This window comes from Pipistrellus kuhlii, unplaced genomic scaffold (genome assembly GCF_014108245.1).
Source record: "Pipistrellus kuhlii isolate mPipKuh1 unplaced genomic scaffold, mPipKuh1.p scaffold_m20_p_57, whole genome shotgun sequence".
NCBI lineage: Eukaryota > Metazoa > Chordata > Mammalia > Chiroptera > Vespertilionidae > Pipistrellus > Pipistrellus kuhlii.
This window is the reverse complement of record NW_023425559.1, coordinates 1,780,510-1,802,713: the sequence shown is the minus strand read 5'-3', so window position 1 is coordinate 1,802,713 and position 22,204 is coordinate 1,780,510. Positions and strand designations below refer to the sequence as shown.

Here is a 22,204-nt window from a genome sequence, read left to right as displayed (position 1 = left end):
GATGGAAGAGGGACCCCACGGAGGACCAGGTCCCGCCAGAGACAGAGACAAGGCGTGAGGTGGGCGTCGGAGTCCGTTACTGACGTCAGGAGGTCAGCTCGGAGCACACGGGCGGCTGCGGTGAGGGCAGCGCGGAGCCCAAGCTCTGCTTACCTCTGGTCAAACCGAACACGCCAGCACCAGGTCAGCACCGAGGCCCGTGTGGACAAACATGCTGGCACTTACTCCTACATGGCATTGCCACACGCAGTCCAGCCCGTTTACCACACTCTCACACACATGCACACACATGCACACATGCTCTCCTGGTACAGGCACCACACGCCAGTCTCCTCCGGCGCAGCCAGAGACTGGGTGGCCAGCAGACGTGTCCCCCAAATGGACCACTGCCCACCAGGAAACGGCCTGGTTTTGCTGTAGGACAGGGCGCAGCCGTGCCTCCTGAGGGGCCGTGAGCAGGGAGCCGTTCCAGACCAGGAGCCCAGCTCCTCCCCTGCTTTGTCTGCGTCTGAGGACACAGGGCCCGTGTCTCCCAGGCCGCTTCCTGTCTCACAAATCGGGCTGAACGACAGGCTGCAGGCATGGCAGCGGGAATGACAGCTGGTCCTTGCCAGCTCCTGCCACGAGACCGCCTCTGCCCTCCGCCCTCCGCCCTGGTGCCCACAGGGCCCTCCCGGCAGCTAGCCCCTTGTGGGCCTTTCTTGTAGTTCTCACCCAAGGACACTCTCCGGTTGATTTTTAGAGAGAGGAAGAGAGGGGGAGAGAGACGTTGGTGTGAGACACTGACTGGCTGCCACCACACACGCCCCCACTGAGGCCAGGTCCGTGCCCTTGACTGAAACACAAATCTGCAAAACCCACCCCCGCCCCAGGATGCTGTAACCATCGCGCCACCGCCAGGGCCCAGGAGCCTCTGCTGAACGGCCGCCGGAGCCTGTGTGAGGGGCGCGGAGGGGCCGAGGGCGCGAGCGGCCGTACCTCCTGATCTTGCTGAGCGTGAGCTTGATGTGGGGGAACCGCTCCCGGAACGCCTCGTTCATGTCCTTCTTGAGGTCCGAGGGCTTCACGTAGGCGATCACTGTGGTCTGCAGGGAAGGCAGCCAGGTCACGCCCGCCCACCCACCCGCGGTCCTGGCCGGCACTGCAGAGGACGCCACAGTGACGCCCACACCCACGCCCCCCCCCTCCCAGGGAGCCCGGGAGCCCGGCCCGAGGAGGCCCCGCCTCCAGAGACAGGGGCCTTGGCAGGACCGGGGACGCGCAGCACACGGCCTCTGACCTGCAGGATCAGCGCCTGGCGGGGAGGAGCCCCACTCGCACACCATGGGTGCACACGGTGTCACCCCACACCGGCAAATGAGCTCCCTACTGTGCGCTGGCTCAGACCAATGAGCTCCCTACTGTGTGCTGGCTCAGCCAGAAGAGCTACCTACTGTGCGCTGGCTCAGACCGATGAGCTCCCTACTGTGCGCTGGCTCAGACCGATGAGCTCCCTACTGTGCGCTGGCTCAGACCGATGAGCTCTGGTGGTTGCTTTTAAAGAAACACTTGACCTCACAGGTCAGAGTGGAAAAGAACTACCCACAGGTCTGGTTCACTGTGTCAGCAGCTGGGGAATAAGGAGGGAAGAGCACGGAGTGGGGGCAGTTTTAAACTAAATGCCTTTGGCCCGGCCTGCGTGCTCAGAGGTTGAGCATCGTCCTACGAGGAGGTCACGTTCGATTTCCGGTCAGGGCACATGCCTGGGCTGCAGGCTGGGGTGTGGGGTGTGCAGGAGGCAGCCAGTCAGTGATTCTCTAGCATCACTGATGCTTCTCTCCCTCTCTCCTTCTCTGTAATCAATAAAAACGTATTTTGACAATGAGTGAGTACGCTAAATGCCTTTGGTAACCCATCCCGGCTCTGGGGCCATCGGAACGTCCGGCTCCCGCCCAGTTACAGGAGACACGCGGCCGTGGCGGGCTGTGGGGATGGGGGGGGGGGCGGGCTGTGGGGATGGGGGCCGTGGGGACGGGGGGGCCGTGGGGACGGGGGGCCGTGGCGGGCCAGGCCCGGTTTCTCTGACGGTGGCTCGTGGCCAGATGTTCCGTGAGGAGAGGCCGAGGGCGGGCCCTGCGAGTGGGTGCCCGGCGGCTTCCAGACGGGACAGGAGCCTGTCCCGGGCGCAGGCCCGGCTCCCTGCTCGCTGTGCCCTCCGGCCGGCAGGGGCGCCGGGCGTTCCGGTCCGCTCTCCGCCGATTCCCGTGTGCAGCCCCGGGGCAGCGGGTTCCCGAAAGCCCTCGCCTCTCCCCACGTCCTCCGAGTGGGCGCGTCCCCCTAAGAAGGCCTCTGATCTCGGGACACGGCCGCCCGGAGCAGAGCGGCGGGAGGCGGTCAGCAGGAGCCGAAACCACACGCGCAGGGAAACAGGAAAAGCCCGAGAAGCAGCCGCATCGAGGAAGGCCGCGTAACCCCCACCGTCCTGCTCGCACCTTCCCGGAGGGCTCAGCCGCCCTGAGCCCGGGCCACGTGGCTGCTCAGCGGCACCGCAGCCCCCGCCCTCCTGGGAGGACTCCACCGAGCCGGCCCCCCCGCCCTCCTCGAGGGTCTGAAACGCCACGCTTTGGCGAGAGCCGGGAGCCAGCGTGACCAGAACGCTGGGTGGCCACGCTCCCGTCCCCCGTCCGCAAGGCACCCGGAGGGTCCCCGGCCGAGCAGGGTCTGAGGGCCCGTCCGGCCGCGCCGAGGGCCTGCTCCCCCAGGCCGCCCGCCCTGCCAGCCACCCACCATGTAGGACGGGAAGATGAGCACCCGCTTGTGCTTCCCGCACGGCCACTGGGGGTCGTCCAGGAGGTTGGGGTCGTAGTCCACGAAGTCTCCCAGGTCGCTGCCTGCGGGCACAGCAGAGGGACAGTGAGGGCCTGGCCGCGGGCCCCTCGGTGCAGACCCTCAGGATGTCCTCATCGGACCCTGGGCTGCGGGCGGCTGTGTGAAGAGCCCGACCTGAGCAGGAGTGCAGGCAAGGCCGGGTGGCGGGGCGACTGAGGCGCAGGGAGGTGGCGAGGAGCCAGGTCCGCCCGGCCCCTCCGCAGGAGGCCGTGGGGGTTCCCGGGCCCCCCAGGGGCTGGGCAGAGGCATCTCCCTGGAGGGGCCCTGTGCGGCTGCGAGGCCCGTGGCCCGGAATCCTCTCGCCCAATCGCTCGCTGCGGCACGAGCTCACACTCAGGGACCGGCCTCCAGTCTGCCCACGGGGACCCACCCACACCGGCCGGCAGCCCACCTGCGTCGAGGCTCCCCTGGGTGCTGCTGGCCCGGCCCAGCGAGAGGCTGCGGTGGCTCAGGGTGCGGAGGTGGGAGAAGGAGCAGGTGGAGTCGATGGTGGCCCTCCGGGCGCCCAGGGCGTTGGTGGGCCACAGGAACTGGGTGTAGGACACCGTCTGGAAGGAAGGCGGAGGGTGGTGACGGGCGCCCCCAGGGGCGGGGCTGACCGACCCGGCGACACGCCCACTACTCCCAGCGACTGGCCATCACTCGGCCAAACCTGCCGAAGCGCTGCCCCCACCCCCGCAGACGTGCGTGTGATGACACGGCGTGCTGTCCTGACGCTGTGGGGACGGGGGGGGGGGACGGGGGGCCGTGGGGCGGGGGGGCCGTGGGGGCGGGGGAGGGCGTGGGGGCGGGGGAGGGCGTGGGGACGGGGGGGCGTGGGGACGGGGGGGCCGTGGGGACGGGGGAGGGCGTGGGGACGGGGGGCCGTGGGGACGGGGGGGCCGTGGGGACGGGGGGCCGTGGGGCGGGGGGGCCGTGGGGATGGCAGCCGTGGGGACGGGGGGCCGTGGGGACGGGGGGCCGTGGGGACGGGGGGCCGTGGGGACGGGGGGGCCGTGGGGACGGGGGGCCGTGGGGCGGGGGGGCTGTGGGGACGGGGGCCGTGGGGACGGGGGGCCGTGGGGACGGGGGGCCGTGGGGACGGGGGGGCCGTGGGGACCGGGGGCCGTGGGGCGGGGGGGCTGTGGGGACGGGGGGGCTGTGGGGGGGCCGTGGGGACGGGGGAGGGCGTGGGGACGGGGGAGGGCGTGGGGCTGTGGGGGCCGTGGGGACGGGGGGCCGTGGGGCGGGGGGGCCGTGGGGACGGGGGGGCTGTGGGGGGGCCGTGGGGACGGGCGAGGGCGTGGGGACGGGGGAGGGCGTGGGGACGGGGGAGGGCGTGGGGCCGTGGGGGCCGTGGGGCGGGGGGGCCGTGGGGACGGGGGCCGTGGGGACGGGGTGGGGAGGGGACGGGATGGGGAGGGGATGGGCCTTGGGGATGGGGGGCCGTGGGGAAGGGGGCCGTGGGGACGGGGGGGGCATGGGGACAGGGGGCCGTGGGGACAGGGGAGGGCGTGGGGACGGGGGAGGGCGTGGGGACGGGGGGGCCGGCGTGCGGACGGGGGAGGGCGTGGGGACGGGGGGGCATGGGGACGGGGGGCCGTGGGGGGGGGCCGTGGGGACGGGGTGGGGAGGGGACGGGGTGGGGAGGGGATGGGCCTTGGGGATGGGGGGCTGTGGGGATGGGGTGAGCTGCATTGGCACAGGCGGGCACCTGCAGCGTTCCAGGCCCTGACGGCTGGAGTCCCTGACGAGGTATGTGCCCTGAGCCCTGGGCAGGTCCATCCACAGGGCTCCCCTCCACTGTCCCCCCCATTCCCGGGCGGACACTCAGCCTTCTCAACTGCTGCCGGGGACCATGGGTCGGGCCCTGGGGGCGGCTCCCTGCATGCTCACTGCCGACAGTCTCCCCAAGGACACCCTGCACGTCTCCCCAACAGGCTTTGGGGCTCGTGGAAAACCTCACCCCAGCCTGGTGAGGGGCGCATGGCAGCGGGGGCTCCGCCGGAGCCGGGGGGCTCGCAGCCTCAGGGTCCCAGGAGGCCGGCCGACACCCTGGTCTGGTTGTGGGCAGGCGGCTTGCGGGCACCATCCGTTATTGCTGTTCATCCAACCCACATCCCTGCACCCAGAGCACGCGTGTGGACATGTGTGTGGACACGTGTGTGTGTGTGTGTGTGTGTGTGTGTGCGTGCGCGCGCCCGCTAGGAGCAGAGGGCTGGTGTCAGGAGCCCAGGAAGGTGCCCTCACCCCCGAGCGAGGCATGTGGCCTGCCCCCCTCCCTTTCTTCCCACCGCCCCCTTTGCCTCCCGAACCCGGGCCTAGGCACAGGCTCACAACAGGAGCCGGGCAGCTTACCTTCCCGTCAGCGCCCAGCTCCACGCCCTCCAGGCCGATGACCTCCTTCAGGCTCATGGCACCCACTGACTGTCGCCCTCCGTCCGACTTCAGGTCCCTGGAGGACAAGCCAGAGAAGACGTGCTGTTTGCACCCGGAAGAGACACTGGGACGCACACCACACTAAGCACCACTGGTGCTGACGGGAGGGACTGGGCAGGACGGCCGGGCCTCCCCTGCCCCTCGCTGGGCGGGCTCAGCAGCTCAAGGGCAGCCCCCCTCAGTCTTCTCTTCTCTCCCCCCCATCTCTTCCGCCCCCCTCCCCCCCCGCCTCCCCCTTCGCCCTTCTCCCTCTCCCCCGCCTTCTCCTCCCCCCCCCGGCCTTCCACCCGCCCCCCCGACATGAAGGACGTGCAGCCGAACGAGCGCCTGAGGGAGGGGTGCAGAGTGAGGGACCCCGCTCCCTCCGCCAGCCAGTCCCTCCTCTCGGTGACGCCCTGGCACGGGGACTGCGTTCTCTGGGCTGGTGCTGCTGGCTTCTTGTTAAATCGGGGGACCCCTCTCGCCCCCTTTGTTAGCCAGGAGAAAGAATCTCCCTTCTGAACAGCTCAGGCTTACTGCTGGCCACGAACCACTGGGCCACAGGAGTCACCCACCCGCCTGGCCGGGCCCCCTGGACATGAGTATCTGCTTATAAAACACGCTAACAGCACGCTAACAGCACGCAGTTACAGGACATGGCACACTGACAAGGCTTCTGTGGACGAACACTGAAGTCTCCAAACGTCACCCATGACCTCTAGGCCACCCACCAGCTCCTCCCAGGACCGAGGGGCAGCACCGCCCGCAGAGAACGGTGCGCCCGTCCGCCCGGCTCCACGGCGGCCTGGGCCACGGCCGTGCTCTCGGGGGGAGGCCCGCCGGGACCACGTCTGACGGCAGCCAGGGCCCCCCGGGCATCGCTCCTGAAGGACAATGCGCTGAACACGTCGGCGTGTAAATGACTTAGAAGCTAATTACACGTTAACAGGCTTTCCAGATGCTTAACAGCAGCCAGAGACGTGCTTCACGGAGCACAGAGCGTGAGGCTGGCACTGCTGGGGCTGCACCGCCAGGCTCAGCGACACGGCCGACAGACCCCTCGCTGTCGCCCCAGCACAGCCGCCATTGGGCACTCTGCCCGCGGGTCCAGAGCAGACGGTACCCCAGTTCGGAACCAGTGGACCGGCCAGGCCGCCAGGCTGCTGACGATCAGAGCAGCGTTCAGTCCTTCGGGCTCCCACTGAGCACGCCGTCCACACGCCATCCACACGTCACCCCACTGAGAGGGGCTCCAGGGACAAGACAAGTCCCCTCCCGACTTCCACCAGGAAATGACCTGGGAGAACCCCCTTCCCTCCCCAAGCTCCATTCCAGCCAGGACCGTCCCAGCTCACGGGAACGGAAGGCTGGCTGACCTGCGCACACGGCTGCTGTGTGCATTTCACGCCGACCACAGGATGCTCGGTCGGGAGGTGACATGGAGCTGTTGGAGGGCGAGGCAGGCAAACCGCTGACAGCCAGAGACCCGAGGGGTGTGGACAGAGACGGGGAGCTGGTGTTGTCCGAATGCACCCCGCCCTGCACCCCCTCCATGCCGATTATGCCCCGGGAAAGACTGAATTCCCAACGGGAAAGAACGGGAAAAGAGGGCAGTTATTAGAAGCATCTCCTACCTAAGAGGGCAGTAAGGTGCCGGGGAAATTCCAGGGCAGCAAAGTGCAAGCAAAGCCAACCAGCCCTGGCCCATGCGGCTCAGTGGACAGAGCATCTGCCTGTGGACCAAAGGGTCTCGAGTTCTGCTCCTGCCAAGGACACGTACCAGGGCTGCGAGTCTGACCCCCACCGGGTTAGGGCCCCAGTAGGAAGAATCAATCCATGTGTCTCTCTGCCTTTCCCCTCCTCCCTCCCTTCCACTCTCTCTAAAAACCATTGAAAAAATGTCCCAGGGTGAGGATTCACCAAAACAAAACGACAGGAAACAAAAAACCAGGCCAAACAGCGAGGGGTGCTGGCAGCCAGCCTGTCAGTAACAAGCCTGGTGTCCCCGCCGAGGCCGCGAGAGCCAAGGGCCAGAAACCTCGCTGAGGAGCGGACGCGGAGGGAGGGGGGGAACGGGCCTGTCACTCCCCAGCAGAGAAGCCAGCCTCGGGCTGGGCAAGGCTCAGTGGCAGGCGCTTCGCAGGAATTCTGGGAAGGCCACGCCAAGTAAACAGGGGCCTGAGACTGAATCTGCACCAAGACCGTCAGCAAGGAACTGGGAAACCTACAGGCAGGAGGGCCTGTCAGGCTTCGGACCCCCAACCGCTCTGGGATCAGCCGAGAGCCCGCTGCTCCGTGAGCCAGGGGGTGGGCTGCGTGCCCGGCTTCTTCAGGAAAGGTGCAGTGTCAACGGCTCTGACACGGGCTTGGCCGCAGCGCACTGAGCTCTCTCCTGATCCGTCTACGTGAGAAGCTGCTGGGCTGGGACAGCGCTCCCTCCAACTGGACCGACTCTGGTGTCGGGGAGGGGCTGGCAGGACGACTAAGTCAGGGGCGCACGTAAAGCTCCCCCACCCCCACGCCCCCCGGCCGGCCTGTCTGCTAGGCTCGCAGAAGTCAGGAGCCGGTCGGTCCAGTTGAGCTTAGACCCAAGGACAAACCAGCGGGGCTGGATGGGGGCGGCTGCGGAGGCAGCAGACAGACCCGGAGAGACAAGGCCACCCGGAAGGGGAAGGGACTTTTGAGTTTCCTGTTTTTAAAGCGTTCTTGGGATGAAGTTGGGGTGGTCTGCGCCTGTCAGAACAATCGGGCACACGTGGCCTGGTCCACATGCCCACGTACAACGGAACCACGGGAGCCAGAAGCCGCGGTGAGCAGCCCCGAGCGGAGGCGGGCGGCCGGCTCAGCTGGGAGTGGGGGGTAAGGAGCGTCCTCCGTGCCTGAGGGCCCGGCTGCCGGGCAGCGAAGCCACCACCGCACCCTCACGACCTCTCCACCAGGACTTCTGGGCTTCGGTCCTGGTCACGGAGAGGGCTTTAGCGTAAAAGGAAAGAAACTGTCCACAGTGAGAACATGCTGGTTAACATGTACGTGAACTACAGTAGTTTAAAAAACATGTACACGTGTAAATTTACCAGCATACTTATCATTAGAGCATAATTGTTTCCCAATTATCAGTTTAAAAATCATAAGTGGCAGTTACTATAAATAGGATATCTGTTCATGAAAACATTTAAAAAGCAGGACTGCCCGGCCAGTGTGGCTCAGTGGTTGAGCATTGAAACAAGAGGTCATGGTTCGATTCCCCGTCAGGGCACATCCCCAGTGTGGGGCGTGCAGGAGGCAGCCGATGCGTGAGTCTCTCTCATCATTGATGGCTCTGTCTCTCTCTCTCTGAAATCAATAAAAATATATTTTAAAAATGAGCCTTTAAAAAAATATATATTTTATTGATTTTTTACAGAGAGGAAGGGAAAGAGTTAGAAATTCTTTCCCTTCCTCTCTGTAAAAAATGAGAGAGAGTCATCGATCAGCTGCCTCTGGCACACCCCCTACTGGGGATATGCCTGCAACCAAGATACATGCCCTTGACCGGAATCAAACCCGGGACCCTTCAGTCCCCAAGCCGACGCTCTATCCATTGAGCCAAACCGGTTTCGGCAATATATTTAAAAAATGAAAAGCAGAACACTTCTCAGTCCTGCTGCTCAAGCTGCCATGTGCTCCGTTCTCCCGAGGACTCAGCGTTCGCTGCCGGTGGGACCCGGGGACCCGGCCGAGGGCTGGTACGGAATCTACCCCTTCTGCATCTTGGTTTCTCGTCTATAAAAGTGGAGTGAGTGCGGGTTGGAGTGTTCGTATCCAAGATGTGAGGTGGTGTCCGGTGAGCCCTGCCCACTCCGCCTCTGCCTCCCCTCCGGGGCCAGAGCAGGATGGTCTCCCAGCAGCCCCAGGCGACTCCCCTCAGCACCCACGGCTTCGCCTCCTGCGGTTTCAGTGACCCCTGGGCCACTGTGGCCCGAAAATATTAGATGGGAAATTCCAGAAACAATTCGCACGTTTGAATTCTGCGCCCCCCTCGGGTCAGGACTGGCTCCGCGGGCTGGTCGGGCTCCGGCCCAAGCCCAGGCACAGCAGGCAGAGTGAGCACACAGCTCGTGGCACTCCTTTCCTGACCGGCCTGTCTCCAGAGCTGGCCGGCCGGCCGGGGTGGGCCCTGCACTGTCCCTCTTCACAGCATCGGGAGATGCCAACAGAAGCATATCAGAAGCAGCAGGCAGCATTGCGAGGACACATACATGTTCGCTCTCACACACACACCCCCCGATACACATGCGGACACACACAGGGATACACACGGGGACACATTCGGGGACACACACACACACCCCTGCAGGACTCTTTCTGGCTGAGAGCAGGTGGAGCGTTTCCTGTGACGGTCACACACTCCATTTTCCGTGTCAGAGGCCGGGCAGCACCTCCCCGTGGCCCCGCGGCCGCTCGCCCAGAGAGCACGGCGAGATGCTACGTACCCGGGCTGGGCACCGTCCCGATACGGCAGCACCGAGAAGACGCTGCAGAAGGACCGCCTGCCGCTGAGGAGGACGATTCTACCAACAGAACAGAAAAGAACAAACTGAATGCAAGACTCTTACATTTAAAATCCCCGCGACGGCCAAAGCCGGTGTTGCTCAGTGGATAGAGCGTCGGCCTGCGGACTGAAAGGTCCCAGGTTCGATTCCGGTCAAGGGCATGTACCTTGGCTGCGGGCACATCCCCGGTAGGGGGTGTGCAGGAGGCAGCTGGTCGATGTTTCTCTCTCATCGATGTTTCTAGCTCTCTATCCCTCTCCCTTCCTCTCTGTAAAACTCAATAAAATATATTTTAAAAAATCCCCGCGATGAAGAGCGCATGGGATCCGAGCCTGCCGCTCCCGCCATCTGCTGACGCTGCCTCTGATCCCGCTCGACAGCGAGTCCTCCTCCGTGCCACCTGCAGCTGAGGCTGCCCAGGCAGACAGTGTGGGCTGAACTGGTGCCCCGTGTGCCCGCAGCCACCGGAACCCCGGCTCCCGCCCTGCACCCGGAGCCAGAGCGACGGGCCAGCCCTGAGGGGGAGACGCACGCACACACGCACGCACGCACGCACGGCTCGTCAGGCGTGACTCTCTCCTAACGCGTGAGCTGGGGGCCAACCCAGGACCACAGCCTCAGCCTCCGTCGGCCACACGCCCCTCGCCCACCACTCCCCGTGGGAACGGCTCTCCACGGCTGGCGCTCCCCCGCCACCGGAGGGCGCTCCCCCGCCACCGGAGGGCGCTCCCCCGCCATCGGAGGGCGCTCCCCAGCCATCGGAGGGCGCTCCCCCGCCACCGGAGGGCGCTCCCCCGCCACCGGAGGGCGCTCTCAGCCATCGGAGGGCACTCCCCCGCCATCGGAGGGCGCTCCCCCGCCACCGGAGGGCGCTCCCAGCCATCGGAGGGCACTCCCCCGCCATCGGAGGGCGCTCCCAGCCATCGGAGGGCACTCCCCCGCCATCGGAGGCTGCTCCCCCGCCATCGGAGGGCGCTCCCCCGCCATCGGAGGGCGCTCCCCAGCCATCGGAGGGCGCTCCCCCGCCATCGGAGGGCACTCCCCCGCCATCGGAGGGCACTCCCCCGCCATCGGAGGGCGCTCCCCAGCCATCGGAGGGCGCTCCCCCGCCATCGGAGGGCACTCCCCCGCCATCGGAGGGCACTCCCCCGCCATCGGAGGGCGCTCCCCCGCCATCGGAGGGCGCTCCCCCGCCATCGGAGGGCGCTCCCCAGCCATCGGAGGCCGCTCCCAGCCATCGGAGGGCGCTCCCCCGCCATCGGAGGGCGCTCCCCCACCATCAGAGGGCGCTCTCAGCCATCGGAGGGCACGCAGACAGGCATCGCAAGCTCCTCTCCACTGGTCCCGGCGTGGAGACTCTGACCTGTTCCCCTTCGTAACTGTCACCTGGAGCCAGCGGACAAGACAGCTCCACAGTCAGGCTCGGGCTCTGACCGTGTCTCCGAGCGTGGTGGGCGAGGGAGGAACTGTAACTGCCTGTTGGAACTCACCATGCAGAAGGACTCGCCCACCCACCGTCAAACCCGCCTGCCTGCCTGTCCTCTGCTATTCTCTGCCTGCCGAGCCCACAGCACACCCATGACCTCCCATGTGTCCCTCAGCACTGGCTCCCAGGCCCCTCCCAGGGAGCCCGTCCCAAGTTACTCATTCCCCTCAGGCTGCTTCCGCTCCCGACTCCCTCTCAGGGGCACCACCCGAGCGGCTACCAGGGGCCGCGCCCCTCCCACCGTGGGCGCAATGTGGCACCCGCCCCCACGCCCTGGGAGCACCGAGTCCCCGCCACGGGTCAGGACTGCGCTGCTCACTGCAGTGACTCCGTCCACAGTGGCCGACAGGGCCCAGCTTCACACACGGGCTCCTGAGCCGGGCCCCACGGGCAACGGGGAGGAACTGTAAGTGCCAGTTGGAACGCACAACCGTGCACAGAGCACAGGGAGCCGTCAGAGCCGGTCCCGTGGGGGAGGGGTCAGTTTCACCAGCGGGCTCAGACTGAGAACCCTGCAGTCTGTGCTCCAGGAGAGACGAGGACCCCCCGCGTGGCCTGTCCTCTTCTCCCTCGAGGGGATTCTCATTGGCTGCCCAGCCCCGAGGCCTGCGGGCCACACCCCCGCCGCTCCGCTCCGGTCCGCTCCGTGCTGTTTGCTCAAGCAGACGTAACACAACTGCTCACGGCGTCCATCCGACACCGGGTTCTAAATGTTTCCCCCGTGGGCCTGCGCCCCGCTCCTCCGAGACCGGAAGAGGCGCCTCCTGCAGGGGGCTGGGCACCCAGGGCTCCTCGGACGACAGACGCCCAGTGCCCTGCCTCCCCCGGGCTGAGGAATCCTTGCACCCCAGCCTGCTGGCCACCAGGCAGAGCACGGGGCGGGCACAGAGGCGACCAATCCCCACAACGGCCGAGACATCAGGGCTCTGTCCCCGCTCTGCACAGCCTGGGCCCCGTCCAGGCGGGAGGAGAGGGCCTGACCCCCACGCCACCCCGCTCTCCACAGGAGAAGAGCCTGGAAGCCCCTCTCCCCGGCGGGAGGAAGGCAGGCGGGGGCAGACTTGTCCGCTTAGCGAGGCTTCGCCTCCCTCGGGGCCACCGACTGGCTGGGAATTTCCACTGGAACCAGAGTGTGAGCGCATGCACACGCCTGAGAAACGCGGGTGTTCTTTCCACGGCTTCGCCACCGAGGCCCCTCAGTCAATGAGCTGCTTGTTCGGCTTCGAGATCGCGCTGTGGTCTGGCCGGGAGCCTGGGGCGGCTGGCAGCTCGCGTCCATTCAGAAAAGCTCGTTCCGCCAACAGGGCAGGCCCAGCAGCCGGCTGGGGGAGGCGAGGGCGGACCACACGCCTCCCTTTCTCAGCCACTGTCAGCTCCCGCCCGCCTTCCCAGGGACAGAGAAGTCCACGGTGCAGCGAGAACACGCCCCACGCGTGTCCCGAAGTAGTTCTGGGTCCGGGGCGGGAGGCCTCGGCCTGAGCAGCACACACCAGGGGGAGGCGAGCCCGTGCCTCTGCTTCCGGCAGCTCCACGCTGACTCCAGAGCCCGTGGGCTCCGGCCGGGGTTCCTGTGAGCGTGCTGACCTGCTGTGTGTCCGTCCTGCACACGCACACGACGTCAGGCTCTCGGCCCCTACACGCGTGTGTGCGTTTGGAGAAGCAGATCGGACGCAGCACAAGACGACGTGACAGCCCCGCTCCGTCCTGATGGCCGACGGCTTCCGGAACCGGCGCCTCCACGTCTCCCTCCGGCCAGGGCGCCCTCCTCCAGCGCGAGGGGCCCGCGGAGCCGTGTCCGTCAGGATGAGCAGGAAGCAGAACACGGAGGGAGGGCCTCCAAAGAGGCACTGAGAGCTGGGCCTCGGGGGGTTCGAGACCACGGTCCCACACAGCCCGTCAGCGCGGAGCCCCGGGCTGGGCTCCCTGGGCCAGGGTGTCCACAGCCTCCAGGAGGCTCCCTCTGACTCTTCTCCACGCAGCCCTTCCCGTGCTTAGGAGCCAGGCACACGATCGTGAGGGGGAAGGGGAGGGCGAGTCGGAATAGTCCACTTAGCACATCCAGTTGGTACTTTTAAAACTTTGTACTTACAATAAGAAAATACGTTGACTGTGTAAACATTATTGGACAAAAGAGCTCAGTGTTGCTATTCGCTTAGAAAGGAGGTGTGAACTCCAGGAAAACAAGCCTGCAGGCTGTCGTCATGATTGTTCATGCTGCACCACCGTTTGTACAGCTGGGCCTCCTCCTCCCCGGAGTCTGACAGCCGTTTCGTCTGCTCCACGCAGACCTGTGGCTGGAAACCGCAGCTCTGGCCCCGTGCGTGGCTCTCCCACAAAACACCACGTGCGGGCGCGCACGGACAGTGCGACGGGAACTCAGTGGCCCATGCGCAGAAGTCGGTTTCCGGCCTGGGCGAGACTATTGTGAACAAGTGGCATTAGAACACTCGGGGCCAAAGAGCCGCATGTGGCTCTCGAGCCTTGGCTTGCTGACCACTGTACTAGCCATGCGGGGCCTTTTGCGAACAGAAGATGAAGCAGAATGGTCGGCTCTGGGATGGTGTCCTAACGCCTCCGTTTGGGGCCCCACTGCCCAGGTCAGAGGTCAGCAGAGGGAGCTGCCCCTCAGGGTGCAGCACCAGGGACCCCGAGCCGCCGTGGGCTCTGGTCCAACGTGGCCTCGCCGCCGAGAATGCACGCAGCCCCCTCCCAACGCTCCAGCAGAGACGACTCCGGCCTGCGTGTCCCGGACAGTGTTCTCGTCGGGGTCCTGTGGCTCTCACGACAGTGCTTTCCGGAAGGCCCCGTGGAGAAGCTGGAGGAACAGGTGCCACCGGCCTGGCAGCATGGCCAGGGCCCAGGGTGCCTGCAGGCATGGCCACGGCTCCCCTCCTGCAGCTCCACAGCCGCCTCCTCCCTTTTCCCTCCCCCCCAGGCCTGGGGGCATCAGCTGAGCAAGGCGCACGGCCCAGGTGGAACAGAAAACAGCCCAACAAAGCAGGAAAAGGGAAAAGACAAAACACGAAAATCCAACTGGTTTTCTCTTCAAAGGCTTCCATGAGAATATGCTTGTGTTGTATTCAAGACTCAGTGCGGCCTGGCCGGTGTGGCTCAGTAGATAGAGCCAGTCAGCCTGCAGACTGAAGGGTCCCGGGTCGATTCCCTCCAGGACACAGGCCCGGGTTGTGGGCTCGATCCGCCAGTGGGGGGCGTGCAGGAGGCAGCCATTCATGATTCTCTCTCATGAATGTTTCTGTCTCTCCCCCTCTCCCTTCCTCTCTGAAATCAATAAAAACATTTAAAAAATGAAAAGACACAGTGTGTGGTTAACCTAAATCTCACCGAGCCTTGGGCAGTGTGAGGAAGCACTGCCTTCTACAGACTTCTCGGGATGAGTCTGGCAGGAGGGGGGTGAAAGGTCACAGGAGAGTCTGGCTTCATTTGGCCGATCCGGCATCAGGTCCCCGCGCCCTCGCCCACCCGCCCTCCTGCAGCCGGGACGAGGCCGCCAGAGGCAGTACCTGCCGTTCCTCGTGTCGTGCTGCCGCATGTTCTTGATAAAATGTATCTTCTTGAAGCTCTTGGGTCTGGGCGAACCGGAGAGAGTCCGACATCTGAAAAACAAGGTCGTTTAAAAGTGCGGTCAGCGGCCCGCGGGACGGCCGAGCATCGCCACACAAAGCCAGGAAGGAAAGACCAGACACACGGTGAGTCACCCCGGGATAATGAGGACAATATGGCGGGGAGGAGGAAGCTTAAAAAAAACCGACGACAGACAGCTTCCGTGATGATGCCGATAGCAGTTTATGCGAGTCCAAACGCCAGCTCATGAAAACCATGGTCCTCCGTCAGTGACAACAGCACAGCCTCCCGATTCCACACACGGAGTTCCCGCCCTCCTGACACCTCCTGCACCAGCGCGGGAACGGGACAGAAGACTGAACGTGAGGGTTCGAGGGACGCAGCCCGGTGCAAAGTGGGGGAAAGTGGGGGAAAGACAGCCCGGATCCGATCCATCCCTCTCGACAGCAGACTCGGGCCTGAGCCGCTTCGGTTTCAGCCGGGCTCCACCTGGAGCTGCACTCGAACGAGAGGGAGTGGCTTCTTTTCCAAGATAAATTTTAAATAAATATTTGTTGGACAGGACGACCTGGGTTGAAGTTAATTTTTCCTGGAACGAGGGCACGGGCTCGCAGGCGGGGCTGACAGCACGGCGGCTGAAAGGTCTTTGTGTTGTGTGTTTTCACAGTTGCCGGGTGCAGGCCAAGCTCCGCAGCTGCAACAACACGGAGGCAGACACCCAGCACACGCGAGGACAGGGCAGTCTTTCCTTGGAGAAGGGAGCTGGGACTTTTCTGTTCGGGTTTTTGCTACCAAACACTGTTGTTCACTCAGCCCAGGGGTCGGCAAACTCCTTAGTCACCAGAGCCAAATACCAACCGCACGATTGACATTTCTTTTGAGAGCCACATTTTTTAAACTTAATCTTCTTCTAACGTAAATTCTTCAAAATAGACTCCCCCAGGCCCTGGCATTTTGTGGAAGAGCCACACTCAAGGGACCAAAGAGCCGCATGTGGCTCTCGAGCCACAGTTTTCCAGGCCCCCAGGGCTGATTCTGCCACTGGGAGATGGGACCCCAGAACTTAGCCTCAGAGAGGAAGGTGCGGGAGCTGTGCCCACTGCCGAAGCCACAGCGAAGTCCGGCTGGGTCCTCAACTTCAGTCAGGTCTGAGCTTTGAGGCCTCGGGGACTGGGTAACAAGGGAACCAACACGCAGGCGGGTGTGGGCAGGCGGCTGAGGACCGGACGGGCGGGGTCACAGACGCACAGCCACGCAGCCTCTCAAATACCCCGAGGGCCAAGCTCAGGGAATTAGGTCCAGGCCTCGGGGTGTCGTCCCCCGAGCCCCTGTACCCACCTCTAGGAAGGGCCAGTCTTTCCAGAAGCCTTTCGCCAAAGGGCACTGACACCGACTTGTTTCTAAGAAGCAGCCCCTTCAAATGTGACTTCACTGGCAAGCAATCGCAGTGGAGCCAGGAGTGTGGCAGAAGCAAAGGCATGGCATCAGGTATGTGGGGGTGACTCCGCAGGAAAAGGGGGCTCCCTGGCATTGGGTCTGTCAGGTCGCTGCATCCGAGCAGGGTCCGCAGGCCCCCCCTGCCCCCCGTAAACTCGTCTCTTCCCTGGCGTGGCTGTGAGGGTTCCCACGGTGGCGTGTACCAGAGCTTCGCCAGCTGTAGGTGGCGCATGATACACGAATTGGCACATGCATGCAAACATGCACACACATAACGTGTGTTGTGGTTATTGAGACCATCAGCCTCCAAGGGAGCACACCCTGTCACCACCCGGCCCAGTGCTGAAAGTACATCCAGGTCAAGGACCTGAGTTCTTGGTTTTAAATAGATTCTTTCAAAGACCTGCACAGCCTGCCGGAGGGCACTTAGCTGAGCGTCCTGTGGACTTCGGGGGGAAGCACCCCCAAACCCCACACCCCTCAGGCTCTAACCCAGTTCAGTCTCCTTGGGGCTCCTCCTGCCTTCTTGGCCAGCTCTGAGGAGCAGACCCAGGACCCCAATGGCCTCCCTTCCACCCCAGAAATCAATGCTGGAATCTGCAGTCACTCAAGGTCCCCAACTGTCTGTCTCCCACTCGACAGAAGATTCTCGAAGTGCAGTTGCTGGAGAGGGGCCTCGGAGAGTGTCAGGAAGCTCCCAGGGGATTCTGCACAGGGCAGGGGCCCAGCTGTGCCTCACACCCGCTCCCGCTGTGAGCACCTTCCCATCCTGAGCACCCTCTCCGCCAGACGAGGAACACCAGTGCTCCCTGCCTCTGGGCCTGCAGAAAGGGCTGCCGGTCGGGGGCCAGCCCCCCAGGCCTCTGCAGGAACGGAGCCATCGGTGGCTGTTGGCACCAGCAGGGAAAGGAGGAGGGCACCAGGCAGTCCCCACAGGCCCAGACAGGCTGGACTGGGGGGCGGCGGCGGCGGCTGCCACGTGTGCGCAGGGAAAGAGGCTTTCTGGACACCGAGGGAGTCCTGGGTCCTCGTTTCTCGGACACGAGGGAACCACCCTCCAGAGGAAACCCCCTCCGTGTGAACGCTCAGTTCTGGATGCTTACTAACAAACTCTGATGCCCAGAGAGAGTGGGACTTGCAGAAGGAGAGCTAACAAAGGTGCTCTCTGTGGCTCTCACGCCCAGTCCCAGCGCCTGGGCTCCCTGTCAAGGAGCCGTGTTGTCTTGCGTTTTCTAAGCATTCAGCTCCACCCCAGGGGGCCTCAGGACGCCCTGGAACGGTAGCAACCATTGCCAAGGAAACCGGAAGACAGCTCGTGCTGCGCAGGGTAAGCAAGAATGAATTAATTTGAAACCGCCTGAATTAACATGTAAACATCCATTTCAAACATACACTTTAAGTGAGGCAAAATTAAATTAGTAGGATTAAATTAAAAGCTAATTTAATGAAAGATTAGCTCTTTCTTGTTAGCACTGATTACGGCCACACTCGGTGATGCAAACGGCTTTTAACACATGCCTTGGAGCCATTTGTTCAATGTGCCGAGTTTTAAAGCAAGTTGGGCATTAGCATTCCACCCCCGGTTCTCCCAAAACCAGTGCCATTAACGATACTTTCATTTCACAGAGTGAGGGAGCTGGGAGGGCTGCAGCGAGCAGCTCCTTGCCCCTCCCGTTGTACAGATGGGAAGACTGAGGCCCCAGAGAAGCTAAGTGAACTTCCAAGGACACGTGACTGGTTCATAGAAGAATACGGCCAAGCACTCAAGTCCTCTGACTCCCAACCTCAGGGCCCCTCCTGCCATGCTAATTTTATTTCCTAGGAACAAGTACATTTCTAAGAAAAATGTTTAATTAAGAAAGAAGTCCATGGGAAAATGAAGACTTCTTAAGCTGCCTCAATTCCCTTGTTCTGACTGACAGTGAAATGCTGGATTTAAACAAGATTTGCTGGGAGCTCAGCAGTTCCTGGAAGAGCTAAGGGAGAAGCCGGCTTCACTCTGCCTGTGGGTGCCACCAGGGGCTCAGCCAGGGCCGAGGCTGAGGGGCAGGATGACGGGCGTGACAGGAGCGTGTGCCCAGCGCGTTCTTGGCCCCTTAACCAACGGGAGCCCCTAATGGGGAGCAACGTCTTCCCTCCGGGCCTCCTTGTCGCACGCCCACAGGCGCCCAGAGGACCAGCTGCTCGGGCCCTGGGACACCCGGGGGCTTCCCTCCGCGCACCGGTGTCCGTGTGGCACCTGCTCGGACACCAGAGCTGCGGTGTCTCCTGAGCACCGCCCTCCCCCCCTCGCTGACCACCTGGACCAGCACTGGCCCTCACGGACCTCGGTGCAGCTTCTGCAGCACCCCCTCCAAGAAGCAGCCCCTCCCAGCATTTACAAGAGCAGCTACATGCCATTCACGGGGACGAGCCCAGCGCTCACAGCGTCTTCACCGAGACATCAAAGTGGAAAGTGAACAGCCAGCCCCACATCTCTTTGGAATAAAGTCAGTGATGAGACTCGAGCATCTGACATGCTTGACCCGATCCAGGCCTGTCCATGCTCCCCCTCCCCCGATGGTCTGTGCACAAGACCCAGGACCTGGGTGAGGCTCTGGGCCGGTTAGGAGCTGGCCCCAGGGTGAGCCTCCCTCCACATCAGCACCTCCCAGGCCCAAAGGGAAGGGCCCGAGACTCCCCAGTCCTGACATGCGGGTGCAGGTGTGGTTCCCGGAGGAGCTGGTGCGAGCTGAGGGCACATCTTCCGCAGGCGCCCTCTCCCCCCACTCTCCCCGCTCCAGCCGCTGCCAGTGTGCCCGGAGGCCAGTGCCCAGCCTGCCCAGCTCCGTCTGCAGGAGGAGCGCCCCCAGCCACTGGCCAGGAGGCAGTGAGTGCCGCCTCCTCCAGGGGCCTGGCTGGCCCGTGGCGCAGAGGGGCGGGCAGCAGAGAGGGTTAGAGGCTGCGGCACAGCTCAGCACTGCAGTCACCCCAAAAGGGGCCTGACGGCACCTCCCATCTCCAGGGAGAAATGGAAGCCGGGGGCTGTGGCTGCTGCGTCACTCGGCTCCTGGACGCGGGCGGGGATGCTCCGTTGGTCGCCGGCAGCTTTCCTGGGATGGGAGAAGGGTCCCCACAGGCCCAGGGGGCGATGCCGGAGCAGACGGATCGGAAGTCAATCCTTTTCCAGTCCTCATCGCCTCAGGGCAGGGGTGGCCAAACTCTGACCCTGGGGCTCAGAGGTCATTTTAACACTCAATTCTGCAGACCAGGAATTTTAACTTTGGCTGTGACCTTGTCCAGCAAGCGGAGCCATTCACACACAGAAACGCAGCCGGACGGACGCTCACCTGCGCAGGGGGGCATTCTCCTCAATGTCTTCCAGCGTCTCCAGCGAGGACCTCTGCGAGATGAGCCGACGTCTGTGGAGAGAAGGGAGGAAACTGGGCGTTAAAACCGCCTGTGAAAGGGCCCAGGCACTCCTGTAATAAAGTCCAAAGAGACCGGACCACAGCCCTCCTCACGAGGCCCCGGGCTCCCAGCCTAGCTGCGGTCCAGGCCCAGCTGTGGTCCAGCTGCAGGGCTGTTTGTGGCGATCAGGGAAGCGACTGATCCGTTTACGCTGCCGTTTTCCCCGAGACCAAAAGACAAGGGTCTCTCACCACACGCCCTCGGGCACCGAGTCACAGCGCTGCCGGTGTTGGCATGTTAGCAGTCTGTACGAGGCTACCTGGTAAGTACTGCATGTGAAAGCCGTGTTAAATGGAATCGCAATCGGGTGCAATAATACCATTCGGATGCGATAAAAAAAGTGATGGTCTGATGGCCTGGATTTCAAAAGCCATTAGAAACAAGGACAACTCAGAGACCAGTGAGGCACATAGGGGCACGTTTAGACAATCCATGTACTCCTTCCCGTGGGGCTGCCAACCGCCTGCCAACGCCTCCTCAACCTCGCTTCTCTGAAGAACAAGCCCAGTTAAGGGGGACCCCCGGGATGGGACGGGGCGGACGGCCGAGCTTCACAGCAAAGCCTCCTGAACAAGGACCTCATTTCCCATAAGCGGTCTGCTGACGGGTGGAGAGTCTGAATGGGTCTCTCTCCACCTTGAAGAAAACGGGTCTACGGTTAGAGGGATAATTCTATTTTGTATTCCAGTTTACAAAACTTAGGTAAGAACATGCAATTATAACTATTATACTTTGTTCTAAAGAACAAAAAAGTATAAAATGAGACACTGAGACTATTAAGGGTGCCATCAACTTCCTAAGAGCCTTGTCTCATCTCTGGTATTCCAGTGCTTCCTGAATTGCTCATCACACACACACACACACACACACACACACACACACCAGCGAGCTGCCTAATGGTGGGTGTGTGAGCACCACGTGCGTCCTCATGACCCAGGGCCTCTGCACGGCCTGGCGTTCAGCTCTGCAATGACTCACAAGGAACTTCCCCGCGAAACGGCAATAGTGCCCGACTCCCAACGGCAGCCAGACCGGAGGCCACGGCTACGGAAGACCCTGGTCTTGCCTGCAAGACGCAGAAGGCCTGAGGGACGGGGAGCTAATTTATAGGCACCGACTCGCCAGTCCCCGGGGCTCGGCTCACGGCCCTAGGACAACAGCTCGCAGCGTGACTCTGAAGTGTCCGGGCCACAGCGGGCCGCGCCGCCCCAGTCCTCCGCCAGGCTGGTCTGGAGTCCCAGAGGGCCAGGCTGACGCCGGCAGGTCACACCCCTCCGGCAGGCCTGCCCGCCTCATCCAAAGGCAGGCAGTTCCACAAGGAGCGTGTGCAGAGACGCCTTGGATGTCCTGGGGCTGGAGGCTTAGAAAATGCCTCAATCCTGGAGCCTCCATCTCCTCGCCTACGAAATGGGAAAGTGCGAGGAAGAAGCAGAGACACCGGAGTCGTTGGTCAGGGCACCACTGACAGGCAGCTGCTGGGTTTCTGATCGACACTCACTTCCTCCGCTGGAAATGCACCCTGACCTGCCTTCCCCTCAAATGCCCAGGATGGGGGCTGGCCTAGCTCTGCCAACCCCAACCCCAGGCAGGGGCAGGGGCACCCCAAAAGGCCTTGTGCCTGAGCTTACCTGGGATCCTGCTCCTAGACACCTACCCACTGAGCATAACTCACTCATTGGCCACCCATAAAATCAGGGCCCCGCACCCACCCCCGCCCCCGCCCCCGCCTGGACTGTGCCTTTAAATTGGGCCGAGGAGCTTCCCTTCCTCAGGAGAGCAACCAGCAGGCTTTCCTCTGAGACGCACAGCTTGTGAAGGATCCCACGTTATAAAGAGACCGTCCCCAGGACCACGGACACAGAGCGGGCTGCCTTCCACACAAACAGGGACTGTTCGCTGCCTCAAGGGCCTGCCCCGTGGTGGTCACACAGGGTGCTCACCTCTGCCCCCTGCCCCCTGCCCCCGGCCAGGTCCTCCCAAGCCACGTAGCAACTTCTCCCGGTGCTTCCGTCCTTGGAAAGCACGCCACGGAAAGGCGGCTCAGGGCAGGTGCCAACCCTCACCAGGCACGTGTCACCCACAGCGAGCCTCCTGACTGGGCCCCACCAGGCAGACTCCTCACTGGGACGGCCGACCAGCAAGGTCTGCACATTTTAATGACGGACAACACCTTGTCTTGGACCACAACATCCTGCCCCCACGACCACAGCCAGCCAGCGAGAGGCCGGCAGACGCAAGGCAGCAGCCCTGGGCCACGTCCTGTGGGAACGCCTGTGTCTGGTCCTCAGGTTCCGTCTTGTCCGACAGGAACCCCTGGCCCCTCCTCCTGCCTTTCGCACACGGAGGCCAGTGTGGGCCCATCACGGGTGAGGTCACCTCCCTGCAGCCCCAGACTCCGCCCGACACCCTGTTCCTGCTCCTCTGGGCCCGAGCGCGGGCGTCTTCTCGCCGG

The 22,204-nt window shown here is 63.6% G+C and overlaps 1 protein-coding gene across 1 annotated transcript in view; it reads right to left on the bottom strand.

Moving 5' to 3' along the window:
- The window catches only part of CABLES1 (Cdk5 and Abl enzyme substrate 1), a 47,635-nt gene that overhangs the window by 2,701 nt on the left and 22,730 nt on the right, over positions 1–22,204 (bottom strand). Inside the window, exons 2-8 of the mRNA XM_036416890.2 lie at positions 19,632–19,703; positions 14,805–14,897; positions 9,738–9,815; positions 5,206–5,302; positions 3,260–3,416; positions 2,767–2,870; positions 979–1,085 (exon numbers count right to left, since the gene is read on the bottom strand). Of these exons, the coding sequence (XP_036272783.1) occupies positions 979–1,085; positions 2,767–2,870; positions 3,260–3,416; positions 5,206–5,302; positions 9,738–9,815; positions 14,805–14,897; positions 19,632–19,703 (708 nt within the window). The remainder of the gene's footprint in view (positions 1–978; positions 1,086–2,766; positions 2,871–3,259; positions 3,417–5,205; positions 5,303–9,737; positions 9,816–14,804; positions 14,898–19,631; positions 19,704–22,204) is intronic.